Source organism: Heterodontus francisci, chromosome 27 (assembly GCF_036365525.1).
Source record: "Heterodontus francisci isolate sHetFra1 chromosome 27, sHetFra1.hap1, whole genome shotgun sequence".
In the NCBI taxonomy this organism is placed as follows: Eukaryota; Metazoa; Chordata; class Chondrichthyes; order Heterodontiformes; family Heterodontidae; genus Heterodontus; species Heterodontus francisci.
The window spans coordinates 10990579-11003529 of NC_090397.1; the positions used below are offsets into that span (position 1 = coordinate 10990579).

Here is a 12951-nt window from a genome sequence, read left to right on the forward strand (position 1 = left end):
CAGTAACTCTTCATAGCTGAAATGCTCCAGCCCAGGCAACATCCTTGTTGAGTTTGGGTTTTTGCTGCTGGGTTTGGTTTTTTGCTGCTGGGTTTTGCTACTGGGTTTTGCTGCTGGGTTTTGCTGCTGGGTTTAGGTTTTGCTACTGGGTTTTGCTGCTGGGTTTAGGTTTTGCTACTGGGTTTTTCTCCTGGGTTTGAGTGCTGGGTATGGTTTTGCACCTAGGTTTGGGGTTTGCTACTGGGTTTTGCTCCTGGGTTTGGGTCTTTGCTGCTGGGTTTTGCAGCTGGGTTTAGGTTTTGCTACTGGGTTTTGCTGCTGGGTTTGGATTTTGCTACTGGGTTTTGCTCCTGGGTTTGGGTTTTTGCTGATGGGTTTTGCAGCTGGGTTTAGGTTTTGCTGCTGGGTTTCGATTTTGCTACTGGGTTTGGGTTTTTGCTGATGGGTTTTGTTGCTGGGTTTAGGTTTTGCTACTGGGTTTTGCTGCTGGGTTTGGATTTTGCTACTGGTTTTGCTTCTGGGTTTGGGTTTTGCTACTGGGTTTTGTTGCTGGGTTTGGGTTTTGCTCCTGGGTTTTGCTCCTGGGTTTGGGTTTTGCTTCTGGGTTTTGTTACTGGGTTTGGATTTTGCTGCTGGGTTTTGTTGCTGGGTTTGGGTTTTGCAGCTGGGTTTGGGTTTTGCTACTGGGTTTTGTTGCTGGGTTTGGGTTTTGCTACTGGGTTTTGTTGCTGGGTTTGGCTTTGCTTCTGGGTTTCGGATTTATTACTGGGTTTTGTTGCTGGGTTTGGGGTTTGCTACTGGGTTTTGTTGTTGGGTTTGGGGTTTGCTACAGGGTTTTGCTGCTGTGTTTGGGTTTTGCTTCTGGGTTTTGCTCCTGGGTTTGGGTTTTTGCTGCTGGGTTTTGTTGCTGTGTTTGGGGTTTGCTACAGGGTTTTGTTGCTGGGTTTGGGTTTTGCTACAGGGTTTTGCTCCTGGGTTTGGGTTTTTGCTGCTGGGTTTTGTTGCTGGGTTTGGGTTTTGCTACTGGTTTTTGCTGCTGGGTTTGTGTTTTGCTTCTGGGTTTTGCTCCTGGGTTTGGGTTTTTGCTGCTGGGTTTGGGGTTTGCTACAGGGTTTTGCTCCTGGGTTTGGGTTTTTGCTGCTGGGTTTTGTTGCTGGGTTTGGGTTTTGCTACTGGGTTTTGTTGCTGGGTTTGGCTTTTGCTTCTTGGTTTGGGATTTACTACTGGTTTTTGTTGCTCGGTTTGGGGTTTGCTACTGTGTTTTGTTGCTGGGTTTGGGTTTTGCTACTGGGTTTTGTTGCTGGGTTTGGGTTTTGCTACTGGGATTTGTTGCGTTTGGGTTTTGCTGCTGGGTTTTGCTCCTGGGTTTTGTTGCTGGGTTTGGGTTTTGCTACTGGGTTTTGATGCTGGGTTTGGGTTTTGCTACTGAGTTTGGGACTTGCTACTGAGTTTTGTTACTGGGTTTGCATTTTGCTACTGGGTTTGGGTTTTGCTGCTGGATCCCCTCCTTCTCCTTCTCCCCCTCCCCCTCTCCTTCAGCGGCTGTGACGTTCGGCGCCTGCGCAGTTCCAGTCGGCGGGGAAACGGCCGAAATGGCGGCGGCCGTTTCTCATTGAGTGACTGCGGGCCGGGGTTGAACTGTTGGCGGCGGGAGAACTGAGCAGGGGTGGCGGGAGCGAGCAACCGCCCGCAGTTTAGCGATCATCCTCGGCGGGAGAGGGAATGTGCGGCCCCTGGCCCCTTACACGGAGCACAGGTTAGCCAGGGTGGGGAGGCGGTTAACAGTGAGAGGAACGGCGGCGGCCATTGAAGAGCGTTAGCAGTTGCTCAGGCAACCGGCTGGAGTGCGTGGGGGGAGGGATTCTAACCCAGCGACAGTAAAGGAACGGCGATACAGTTCCAAGACAGGATGGTCTGTAGCTTGGAGGAGAACTTGTAGGTGGTGGTATTCATAAGTATCTGCTGCCCTTGTCCTTCTAGGTGGTAGAGGTTGCAGAAGGTGCTGTCTAAGGAGCTGTCACTGTGCGTCAGTGGTGGATGAGGTGTCAACAAAGCGGGCTGCTTTGTCCTGGATGGTGTTGAGCTACTTGAGTGTTGTTGGAGCTGCACCCATCCAGGCAAGTGGTGAGTATTCCATCACACTCCTGACTTGTGCCTTGTAGATGGTGGACAGGCTTTGGGGAGTCAGGAGGTGAGTTACTAGCCGCAGGATTCCTAACCGCTGACCTGGTCTCGTTAAGTTTCTGGTCAATGGTGACTCCCCCAGGATATTGATAGTGGGGGATTCAGCAATGGTAATGTCATTGAATGTCAAGGGGAGATGGCTGGATACTCTCTTATTGAAGATGGTCATTGCTTGGCACTTGTGTGGCGCTAATGTTACTTGCCATTTATCAGCCCAAGTCCATATGTTGTCCAGGTCTTATTGCATATGGACGCCGACTGCTTCAATATTTGAGGAGTCGTGAATGATGCTGAACATTGTGCAGTACGAATATATGAATTAAGAGGGGTAGGCCACTCAACCTCTCGAGCCTGCTCCACCATTCAATAAGTCCATGGCTGAACTGATTACTCCACATTTCCACCTACCCCCGATAAGCTTCCACCCCCTTGCTTATCAAGAATCTATCTACCTCTGCCTTAAAAATATTCAAAGACTCTGCTTCCATTGCTTTTTGAGGAAGGGAATTCCAAAGACTCACGGACCTCAGAGAAAAAAATTCTCCCTATTTCTATTTTAAATGGGCGACCCCTTATTTTTAAACAGTGACCTCTAGTTCGAGATTCTCCCACAATGGGAAACATCCTTTCCAAATCCACCATGTCAAGACCCCTCAGGATCTTATATGTTTCAGTCAAGTCGCCTCTTACTCTTGTAAATTCCTGCGGATACAAGCCTAGTCTGTCCAATCTTTCCTCATAAGACAGCCCACCCATTACAGGTATTAGTCTAGTAAATCTTCTCTGTACTGCCTCCAACGCATTTATATCCTTCCTTAAATAAGAAGACCAGTACAGTACACAGTACTCCAGATGTGGTCTCACCAATGCCCTGTACAGCTGAAGCATAACCTCCCTACTTTTGTATTCAATTCCCCTCGCGATAAATGATAACATTCTATTAACTTTCCTAATTACGTGCTGTATCAATGACCTTATGATGGAGGGGAGGTCATTGATGAAACAGCTGAGATGGTTGGGCCTAGAACACTACCCTGAGGAACTCCTGCAGTGATGTTCTAGGACTGAGATGATTGACCTCCAACAACCACAACCATCTTCCTTTGTACTAGGTATGACTCCAACCAATGGAGAGCTCTCCCATTGATTCCAGTTTTGCTAGGGCTTCTTAGGAACATAGGAGTAGGCCATTCAGCCCATCGGGTCTGCTCCGCCATTCAATACGATCATGGCTGATCATCCCCCAATGCCTTTTTCCCACACTATCCTCATATCCCCTTATGTCATTTGTATTTAGAAATCTGTCAATCTCTTTAAACATACTCAATGACTGAGTTTCCACAGCCCTCTGGGGTAGAGAATTCCAAAGATTCACGACCCTCTGAGTAAAGAAATTTCTTCTCATCTCTGTCCTAAGTGGCTTCACCCTTATTTTGAAATTGTGTCCCCTGGTTCTAGACTCCCCATCCAGGGGAAACATCTTAGCTGCAACTACCCTGTCTATCCCTTTAAGTATTTTGTAGGTTTCAATGAGATCACCTCTCATTCTTCAAAACTCTAGAGAATACAGGCTCAGTTTTCCTCAATGTCTCTTCATAGGACAGTCCTGCCATCCCAGGAACAGGTCTGGTGAACCTTCGTTGCACTCTCTCTATGGCAATAATATCCTCCTTAAGGTAAGGGGACCAAAACGGCGCACACTATTCCAGGTGCTGTCTAACCAAGGTTCTATACAATTGAAGCAAGACTTCACTACTTCTGTACTCAAATCCTCTTGTGATAAAGGCTAACATACCTTTAGCCTTCTTAATTGCTTGCTGCACCTGCATGTTAGCTTTCAGTGACTTACTGACAAGAACACCCAGGTCCCTTTGTACATCTACACTTTCTAATCTCTTACCATTTAAGAAATACTCTGCACATCTGTTCCAAAGTGGATAACCTCACATTTTTCCACATTATATTCCATCTGCCACATTCTTGCCCACTCACTAAGTCTTTTCAAATCCCCTTGAAGCCGCTTTGCATCTCCCTCACAACACACATTCCCACCTAGTTTTGTGTCCTCCGCAAACTTGGAAATACTACATTTGGTCCCCACGTCCAAATTTTTGATATATATTGTGAACAGTTGGGGCCCAAGCACTGATCCCTGCGGTACCCCACTAGTCCCAGCCTGCCAATGTGTGAATAATCCCTTTATTCCTACTCTCTGCTTTCTGCCTGTTATCCAATCCTTAATCGATGCCAGTATCTCAACCTCCTATCCCAAGAGCTTTAATTTTGCTAACCAACCTCCTGTGAGGGACTTTATCAAAGGCATTTTGAAAATCCAAGTATACCACGTCCACCGACTCCCCTTTATCAATTCTGTTAGTAACATCCTCAAACACCTCCAACAGGTTCATCAAACATGATTTCCCATTCATAAATCCATGTTGACTATGTCCAATCAGATCATTATTATCCAAAAGTCCATTTATCACATCCTTTAGAATAGATTCTAGCATTTTCCCAATGACTGATGTCACCCTCACCTCACCTCTGGAGTTCAGCTCTCTTGTTCATAATTGGGCCAAGGTTGTAATCAGGTCTGGAGCTGAGTGGCCGTGGCAAAACCCAAACTGAGCATCACTGAGCAGGTTATTGCTGAGTAGGTGTCACTTGATAGTACTGCCAATGGCACCATCCATCACTTTGCTGATGACGGAGAGTTGATTGATGAGGCGCTAATTGGCCACATTGGACTAGTTCTGCTGTTTCTGCACGGGGCATTCCTGGGCAATTTTCCAGATTGTCAGGTAGATGCCTGTGTTACAGCTGGACTGGAATAGCTTGGCTCGGGTTTGATAGTGCAGCACGCCCTCAGTACTCCACTGGATTTTCAGTCAGGTTTTTGCGCACAGGTCTGTGGAGTGGGGCTTGAACCCACAACTTGCTGACTCAGGCGACCAACTGAATTACAACTGACATCTTTGGGAACCATAGATCCAAAGTCACCTGTTTCTCCCAAGCATGTTATATTTACCACATATCTCAAACTACTCCATTTCCACAACAATTTCTGAAAGAAATCTATCTAATTTGCATTTGAGAGTGAGGTGAGTGAATTACAGTGATGGGAAGTAGCCAAATCAGGTGGGGTAGAGTGAGAGGAGGATGAAAACACTCGGGCATAACAATTGCCGAAAGTGTGCAGGCCAGAAACAATTAATCCTCCAGTTCACCTGCTCAAAATAACCACATCAAAACTGTTAAACATGCACCAAATAAATTTCTTAAGCAGCAACCTGATCTCAGGTCAGAGTTGGCAGGGGTGGTTTGAAGAATAGTTACTGTGCTCAGATTTGGTGCTGAATTTTATTGGAGCTTGGCCTGTCCACAATGTGGGGTGGCTGCGGTGGAGGGGCAAACATGCACCTGGAGTTCCACTGGGCCATTCAAGTGGGAAGGAAAACAGCGGCCACTTATACAAGGGTACAATGTTGAGAGCTCACTGGGCTGAAATGGAGGAACCTCCCCTCCAATTGGTTGATCTAGTAGAAAATTAATTTCAACCTACTTCTGCGTGTTTTTCTCCCCTCCTCTCCAGAAGCCATTAACTCTTCCTGGATACAGTTCTTATGGTTGTTGGCATCCCTCCAGTACATAGCCAAAATGGCCACCTCCTTACACGATCTCAGATAATAGAGTTCTGGCTGGCTATTTGACCACGGAGAGCATCACAGCCAAGCCCCATGCTGTTCTTACCTGACCATATATGCACACTTTCCAGCAGGTGATACTCTAGTAGGAATCCAGAGCGGGAGCTCTAATTTTTCCCATCCCTACCCTACCCTACCCTTATTATCTGCCTGAATACAGCAGGGAAGCAGTTGTATCCTCTCAACTGCACCACAGTACTTCACCAGGCTAAATCAGCACAAACCAGCATTCAAATCTAGGATTTCCCTGACCGGTATGACTCCGTACCATATAGTGCGTTTACCTGCCATTGGAACTAGCTGCATTTTAACCCTTTTTCAGTATGAATCTCAATGATTATTTTTAACTCCTGCAACTTGAATAAGAATGAATCCATCACTTTAATGCCTTGCTGTTTGGGACAGTTAATGGGGGTGGAGAATGAGCTGACAGAACTAATGCATATGCCTTTTTTTGTGATAGTTGATTTCAGATGGCTTCAGGAAGAGAGGAATCCCATGCACTTGGAGAGCGCTCTTTAAGTGGGAATTCTTTGTATCCTCGTTTGTTGGATCCTTCTTTTCTAGCACAGACTTCTGGTCACCTGCATTCTGCAATGGAGGCTTTGTCTAATCAGCCGTCTCCACTAAATGCAGGAGCAGGTCTTTGTGGGACTGACACCGAGCTACAAAAAATGCTAATTGATGAACGAATGAGATGCGAGCATCACAAAACCAACTATCAGACACTGAAGGCAGAACATACAAGGTATGCTAAAAGTTAAAAATTGCAGATGCTGCAAATATGATTGAAAAAAAAAACTGAAAATGCTGGGAATATTCAGCTTTGGAGAGAACAGAAAAGTTAGCATTTCACATGTGGACCTGTGGTTAGAAGTGCAATTCTGAAAAGGCCTTGGAGAGAGTGCAGAAAAAGAAAGGGGACTTCAGTTATGTGGAGAGACTGCCTAAAGAAGCTGCGAGAACAAGAAGGTTAAGGGGAGATTTAATTGAGCTGTTCAAAATTCTGAATGGTTTTAATAGAGTAAATGAGGATAAACTGTTTCACAGGCAGCAGGGCCAGTAACCAGAGGACACAGATTTAGGATAATTGGCAAAAAAAGACAGAGGGGAGATGAGGCGAAATTATTTTATGCAGTGACTTATGATCAGGAATGGACTACCTTAAACGGTGTGGAAATAGATTCACTCTTAACTTTCAAAATGGGAATTGGATAAAGGCATGAAAAGAAAACATTTCCTGGGCTATGTGGAAAGAGCAAGGGAATAGGACTAATTGGGTAGCTCTGTCAAAGTACTGGCAAGTGCACGATGAGTTGAATGGCCTCCTACTGTGCTGTATGATGCTACTTGAAATTTTAACTCAAGTCAAAGACTGTGTTGGGCCATTGCAGGATGTTCAAGGACAGGCTACAAAGGACCCACTGGCAATGTTCCTGCTAAGCTGCATGTGTGCGCGGCCGCGTAGTTGCCTGGAAGGTACCGTGCAGGCCTTGTTCTTTAATAAATACCGTGTGTGCACGGCCACACAAAAGATTTTAAAAGGACAGTGCACTGAAAAAACTGGCTGTGCACTACAATTACATTTTAAAGGGGACATTGCTCACTGGGTATGATAGAAATATTAGTTGAGTACTTTGCAAAGATCTTCACTTTTGACAATGATGCTTGACTAATAGATTAGAATTGAATGATTTTAATAAAACTAGTAATATTAGATTAGTAAGAATTAAGAACTTGAAAATTGATAGAGCAGCTGGGTTGGATGATGTCCCCCGAGGGTCCTCAGGGAGATGGGACATATGCTGTGTGAGCCTGTAGCCTGTTGTTTTAATAGCTCACTGCATTCTAGAAGGAGGCAAATGTAGTTCCCATCTTTAGAAAAGTTGCCAACATGGACCCAGGTAACTATTGGGCCATTAGTATGTCATCAGTAATAGGAAAGATACTTGAAGGAATCATTAGGGATGCAATATATGATTTCCTAAATGGAGAGGGACATATTAGTTACACACAATTTGGCTTCATAAAAAGGTTATGTCTTGCAACTCTAGTTGTGTTATTTTTTCAAGAAGTTACAAATTTGGTGGATGAGGGAAGCCCAATAGGCACTGTCTACTTAAACTTCACGATGGATTCCCGATGGTGGGATATTTTAGAGGGATTAAGTCAGCCGTGGGTTTGTGGCATTTAGAGGTTTTCCCAGCGCGGTGGCGGAATGCAGCTTTGCGTTCATGAATACTCATTACCCTATGCATAGTTAGGATTTAGTCCTACCTGCCAGATTAGTGAACGGCGAGTGATATTCACGTGTCACCCAGTTCACGAATGTTTCAACGTGGCGTGCAACAGTCAGATTTGTGCAGTTGATTCTCAGGACTGTGCTCTTCTCTCTTTAACTCAACCACTAAACTACCGCCAGCATTGGAATGGATGTTTACCTCCAGGCTTGGCACCAGCAAGGGTGAATCATGTCGGAGAATAGTGGTGACAGTGTGAGCGGCAGCTACATGGAGGAGCAGAGGAGGGAAGGGTGGGGTTCCTGGGATGCATGGAGGAGCAGTGGAGTCCAGGTTGTTGAGTGGTTGACGGTGAGAATGCATGTTGTCAGCTGCGGGGGTGGTGGGTGGATTAGATCAGTACTGTGTGAAGATATCTGAAAAGGGCCTCGAGGGATCAGTGCTGCCTATGTCAGGGAGCTGTGGGGCAAATTAAGGGTACTGGCTAGCAGAGGGAACTGTCACAGTGAATGGGGGTAAATGGACTCTGTAGGGGGGGGGGGGAAGGTCAAGACTAATGGGTGAGTATTTGACAGCTTCATATGGAGGGGAACAGGACTCTGCAACAATGATCAGTTCGATGTGAGGCAGTTCAAAGATATGAGTTGGCATGTCGATAGTAACGGGAGTCGGAACGTGGTGGGGCGGGATGGCCTGAATAGATTGATGATTACACTATGCAAGACAATGGGGGGAGATTCAGTAGTAACACGGAGAAGGGTAACGGTAACATTGGGTGGGTCAAGGGTGATGGGTTCAACCTGGAAGGTTGCAGGAGTAGGTTGGAGGTGGGGAGACTTGTCCTGAATTCCACGTGCATCATCTTCTCCAATGATAATGGGAACCACGTGGACACTCAAGAATTGCAAGGAGAGTAGGAGGAGGCAAATGACAGTGGGTGTGTCTTCTACCTGGCTGCAATTTGAAGACAGATATAAGGGAGCTGTTCATTGCCTCTATGTTTCAGCTCACTGCAATAGACGGCTGAATTGCCACCCTCTGCTTATTGTTCAGAAAAGCCACAGCGACATGTATCTCATACACCTAATTTGTCTTGCACCATGGAAAGAGTGAGACTAAGGAGGGCTCTTTTCCTTCAAGTCGATGCCTGAGCAGCAGCAAGAGGCAGAACAGGAAGGTGCTCTGAATGGTAACATTGAGAATGGCCTTATCATCACATCCTCAGGACAAGGACATATTATCTACAAATGTCAGAAAGGCAATGCCAGAGACTCCTAAGGATGAAATGGTCACAGACATTTTTTGGGTCCTGCAACATGACCTGCAGCCGCACAGCTTCAGTGGGAATTCCATGCCATTTGCCCTCAAAGGACTGCTGAACTCAGTATTTTCTCCACCGGCTCCTTCCAGCAACATATGAGGTTTGCAACCCACAGGTGCATCAAAGAGGTGACCAATGCCCTTGTTTGACGTGCCAATGATATCATCTACTTACCTGTAGATGAGGACAGCCAGGCAGCAAGGTCTGCGGCTCCATCGCTGGGTTCCCTAGAGTGCAGCACCACAGCCACACAGCTCCTGGGACCCGGGTTCAATTCTGGGTACTGTCTGTACGGAGTTTGCAAGTTCTCCCTGTGACCGCGTGGGTTTTCGCCGGGTACTCCGGTTTCCTCCCACCGCCAAAGACTTGCAGGTGATAGGTAAATTGGCCATTGTAAATTGCCCCTAGTGTAGGTAGGTGGTAGGGAATATGGAATTACTGTAGGGTTAGTATAAATGGGTGGTTCTTGGTCGGCACAGACTCGGTGGGCCGAAGGGCCTGTTTCAGTGCTGTATCTCTAAATAAATAAATAAATAAATACTCATGTGGCCATTAGCGCTCCCTGGAACCAGCCTGTTGTCTTTGTCAATTGCAAAGGCTTTCACTCTTTAAACATACAGCTGGTTTGCAACCATAGGAGAAGAATCATGCATGTTTGTCAGGGAGCTGTCATGATTCCTACGTTTTGAGGAGCTCCCAACTGCCAGGAGTTTTCGAGGAACCAGTTGAAGTGGACGGCTGGATCTTGGGTGATAAGTGTTTACCCGCTTTGAACATAGTTGATGACACCAGTACGTCATTCCCGAAATGCTGCTGAAGAGATATACAATGTTGCTCATGCATCCACTAGATCCATCATTGAATACACCATTGGAGGGGCTCTTCAGTATGTGCCACAAAGGGTGTCACGAATTATTGTTGTCTGCTATGTCTTGCAGCGTCTACTTGCAAGGTTGTGCAACATTCTGCAGGCTGAGGAACAGGAGGAACACCAGTCCTCCTCAGATGAGGATCACTATGAAGGGGGTGAGGACGAGGACAACAAAGACAACGATGCCGTCATCGATATCAGGACCATGGAGGGACATGCAAGGGACATCAGTGAGAAGCTCATTTGTGCATGTTTCAACCAACAATAAGCCACATCAAGGAATGTTAGGAGGAGAAACTTAACAATTTCCCACAGGAATTTCCTTTTGCATAAAGTCTTATTCATCTCTGCATTCTTAATGAAGCGTTGCTGCACTTTCATGTGATTGGCATTTGAAATCATTTATGGGCTATGATGAATGCGACTATACACCAGTGCGAGCAGCGTAAGTTATGACCACAGAAAACAAAAGTAAAACATGACATTGGAAAAAGTTATGAATCATCATTAGGAAAACAGCCATCATTAAAGAATGACGGCTCAAATTCCAATGAGATATGGACACTGGACATTTCCTGAGATGCTTTGTAAGCATCATTTGCATTCCTGCCATAAGCCTCCAAGAAGCATCTTTGTATTCATCTGTAATCAAGCAAAACATTACCGAGAGTAGATCAAATTTTGCATGAAATAAAAATGTTTTAATACATCTTTGCAATCGTGACAACTTGTACACCACCCGTGCCACCTTCATGCTCAAAACTGATTCAATTTCCTTTTCCTCCCACTACATTTAGGTGCTACCCCGACATTAGCAGCTGAGGTGGAGGCAGTCTGCTCAATGCGCTGCCCCATTGCTGTGGCGTCCTTTGGAGGAATGGGGCCTTGATGCCTCCATCCTACTGGGGGTGTGCAGCAGTGGTGCTTGAGTATCCCCCATGTGCTCGCCTGCTGGAGGTAAGGGCATCAATGTCGGGGGGGGAGAACGAGACACCGCATACCCTGGGGGTATCCTGAGAGGAAGTCCCGAGGCAGCTGGCATGATGCTCCTCCATCTGTGTGCATGATGGCACCCGCCTGTCTTTCTGATGGGAAGAGTCCACCTGGAGAGAGGTCCAGGTTCCTCATCCCCCTCTGGCTTAGACTCTGCTGCATAGAGCCCACAACAACAGTGATCGAGTGCAGATCAGATCTCATATGGCTCAAGTGCTCAACCAGACTCTCCATGGAGCTCGCCAGACTCTTGACTGAGAAGCCATACACTCAAATGCCTGGGACATGGCAGACGTCATGGCTTGTGTGGATTTCTCCATGGCACGTACAAAGCCACGCATGACCTCGGGCATCTCCAACATATTTTCCACATGGCTTTGCTGCACATCCAGCAGACTTCTCTCAGCAACAAACAGAGGATCATCATGAGAATGAAGCTGAGCAGGGACCTGGTCCTGAGCCGTCCTCTGATTGTTAGAGGATCTGGCTGGCAAATGCTCCCTCAGCTGCTGAGATGTGTCTACGTCGTGACCACCGGCTTGTGACCCAGATTCCAATCTTAAATCCCCCCCCACAAATTGTGTGGATATATCTGCGCTGACGGAGGTGGAAGAAGAGGCAGCTGACAGTACACCCTCTGGGACATTGCCGCCGCCTTCTTCCCCAAAGGAGAATTCTTGGGCCACACGGCATTCCAGGACTCGAGTGTGGGCACCTGCAGTAGAGACACAAACAGGCACTTTAAGCATGTGCTTCACGCGAGTTCAAATAATTTCCTTCAGTTTCTACTTATGGCTACAAGAGCAGAAATGACACTTCATCCTTAAGCCTTGTGGTTCCTACCTTGCCATCTCTGCTCGCCCTGCCTCCCTCCTCTCTCGCGATCTCCAAAGCCTTCTCCTCAGCCATGGTCAGCAGCCTGAAGTCAGGGACCACTCCTTCCGTCTTGGACTGCTCATGCCGGTTGTGGCTTCGTTTATCCTGCAGGAGACCGTGCATATTTAATATCGCAAATGATGCACTACAACCATTGCATACATGCATCAAAATCACTCATTCTGCATTGGTTTTTGCATGACAAATCCAATCACATAAACAATGCAAATCTTCATCATTTAGTGAATGGTACCAAGGGTGCTCACGCATTCCTTCTGTACCCGCTGCCTTAAAGACACAGAGCTATGGGAAAAATCGATGGAGCAGCTTCACCAGGACCACTTACCCACACTGATTTGAGCAAGTCATTGATTCGCATGGGGCACTGTACCCATGTTCTACGAGTTACCCCACAGTTTGAGACCTCCTCCGCTAGCTCCATCCAGACTGCCTTGATGAGGTGGGAGGGTTTTCTGACTCCATCTGCAGGGAAGAGGACTTCCCGCCTTCCCCTGATGGCCTGGCGGAGAATCTGCAGGGAGGCATCACTGAACCGTGGGGCAGGTCGCTGCCTGCTGGCTACCATGAGATTCGCTTTGGCTGTAGGGAAAATAAATGATATAAAGTTGGTGGTGACTTTCACAAAATAAAGGAGGCAAAAACATTTTGATTTAAGGAAAAGCTTCAATTTAAATTAAAAGCAAAATACTGCAGATGCTGGAAATCTGAAATAAAAACAAGGACTGCTGGAAATACTCAGCA

At 46.6% G+C, this 12951-nt stretch overlaps 1 protein-coding gene across 5 annotated transcripts in view; it reads left to right on the forward strand.

Moving 5' to 3' along the window:
• The first annotated feature begins 1578 nt into the window (after nucleotides 1-1578).
• cep83 (centrosomal protein 83) overlaps nucleotides 1579-12951 on the forward strand; it is an 81229-nt gene continuing 69856 nt past the window's right edge. Inside the window, exons 1-4 of one of the 5 annotated variants that reach the window (XM_068058805.1) lie at nucleotides 1579-1756; nucleotides 1981-2124; nucleotides 3784-3860; nucleotides 6352-6636. In XM_068058805.1, coding sequence (XP_067914906.1) covers nucleotides 6362-6636 — 275 coding nt within the window. In that variant the 5' untranslated portion in view covers nucleotides 1579-1756; nucleotides 1981-2124; nucleotides 3784-3860; nucleotides 6352-6361. Of the gene's footprint in view, nucleotides 1757-1980; nucleotides 2125-3783; nucleotides 3861-6351; nucleotides 6637-12951 lie in introns of those variants that run through there. The other 4 variants (XM_068058806.1, XM_068058807.1, XM_068058808.1 and 1 more) reach the window with 4 other exon arrangements.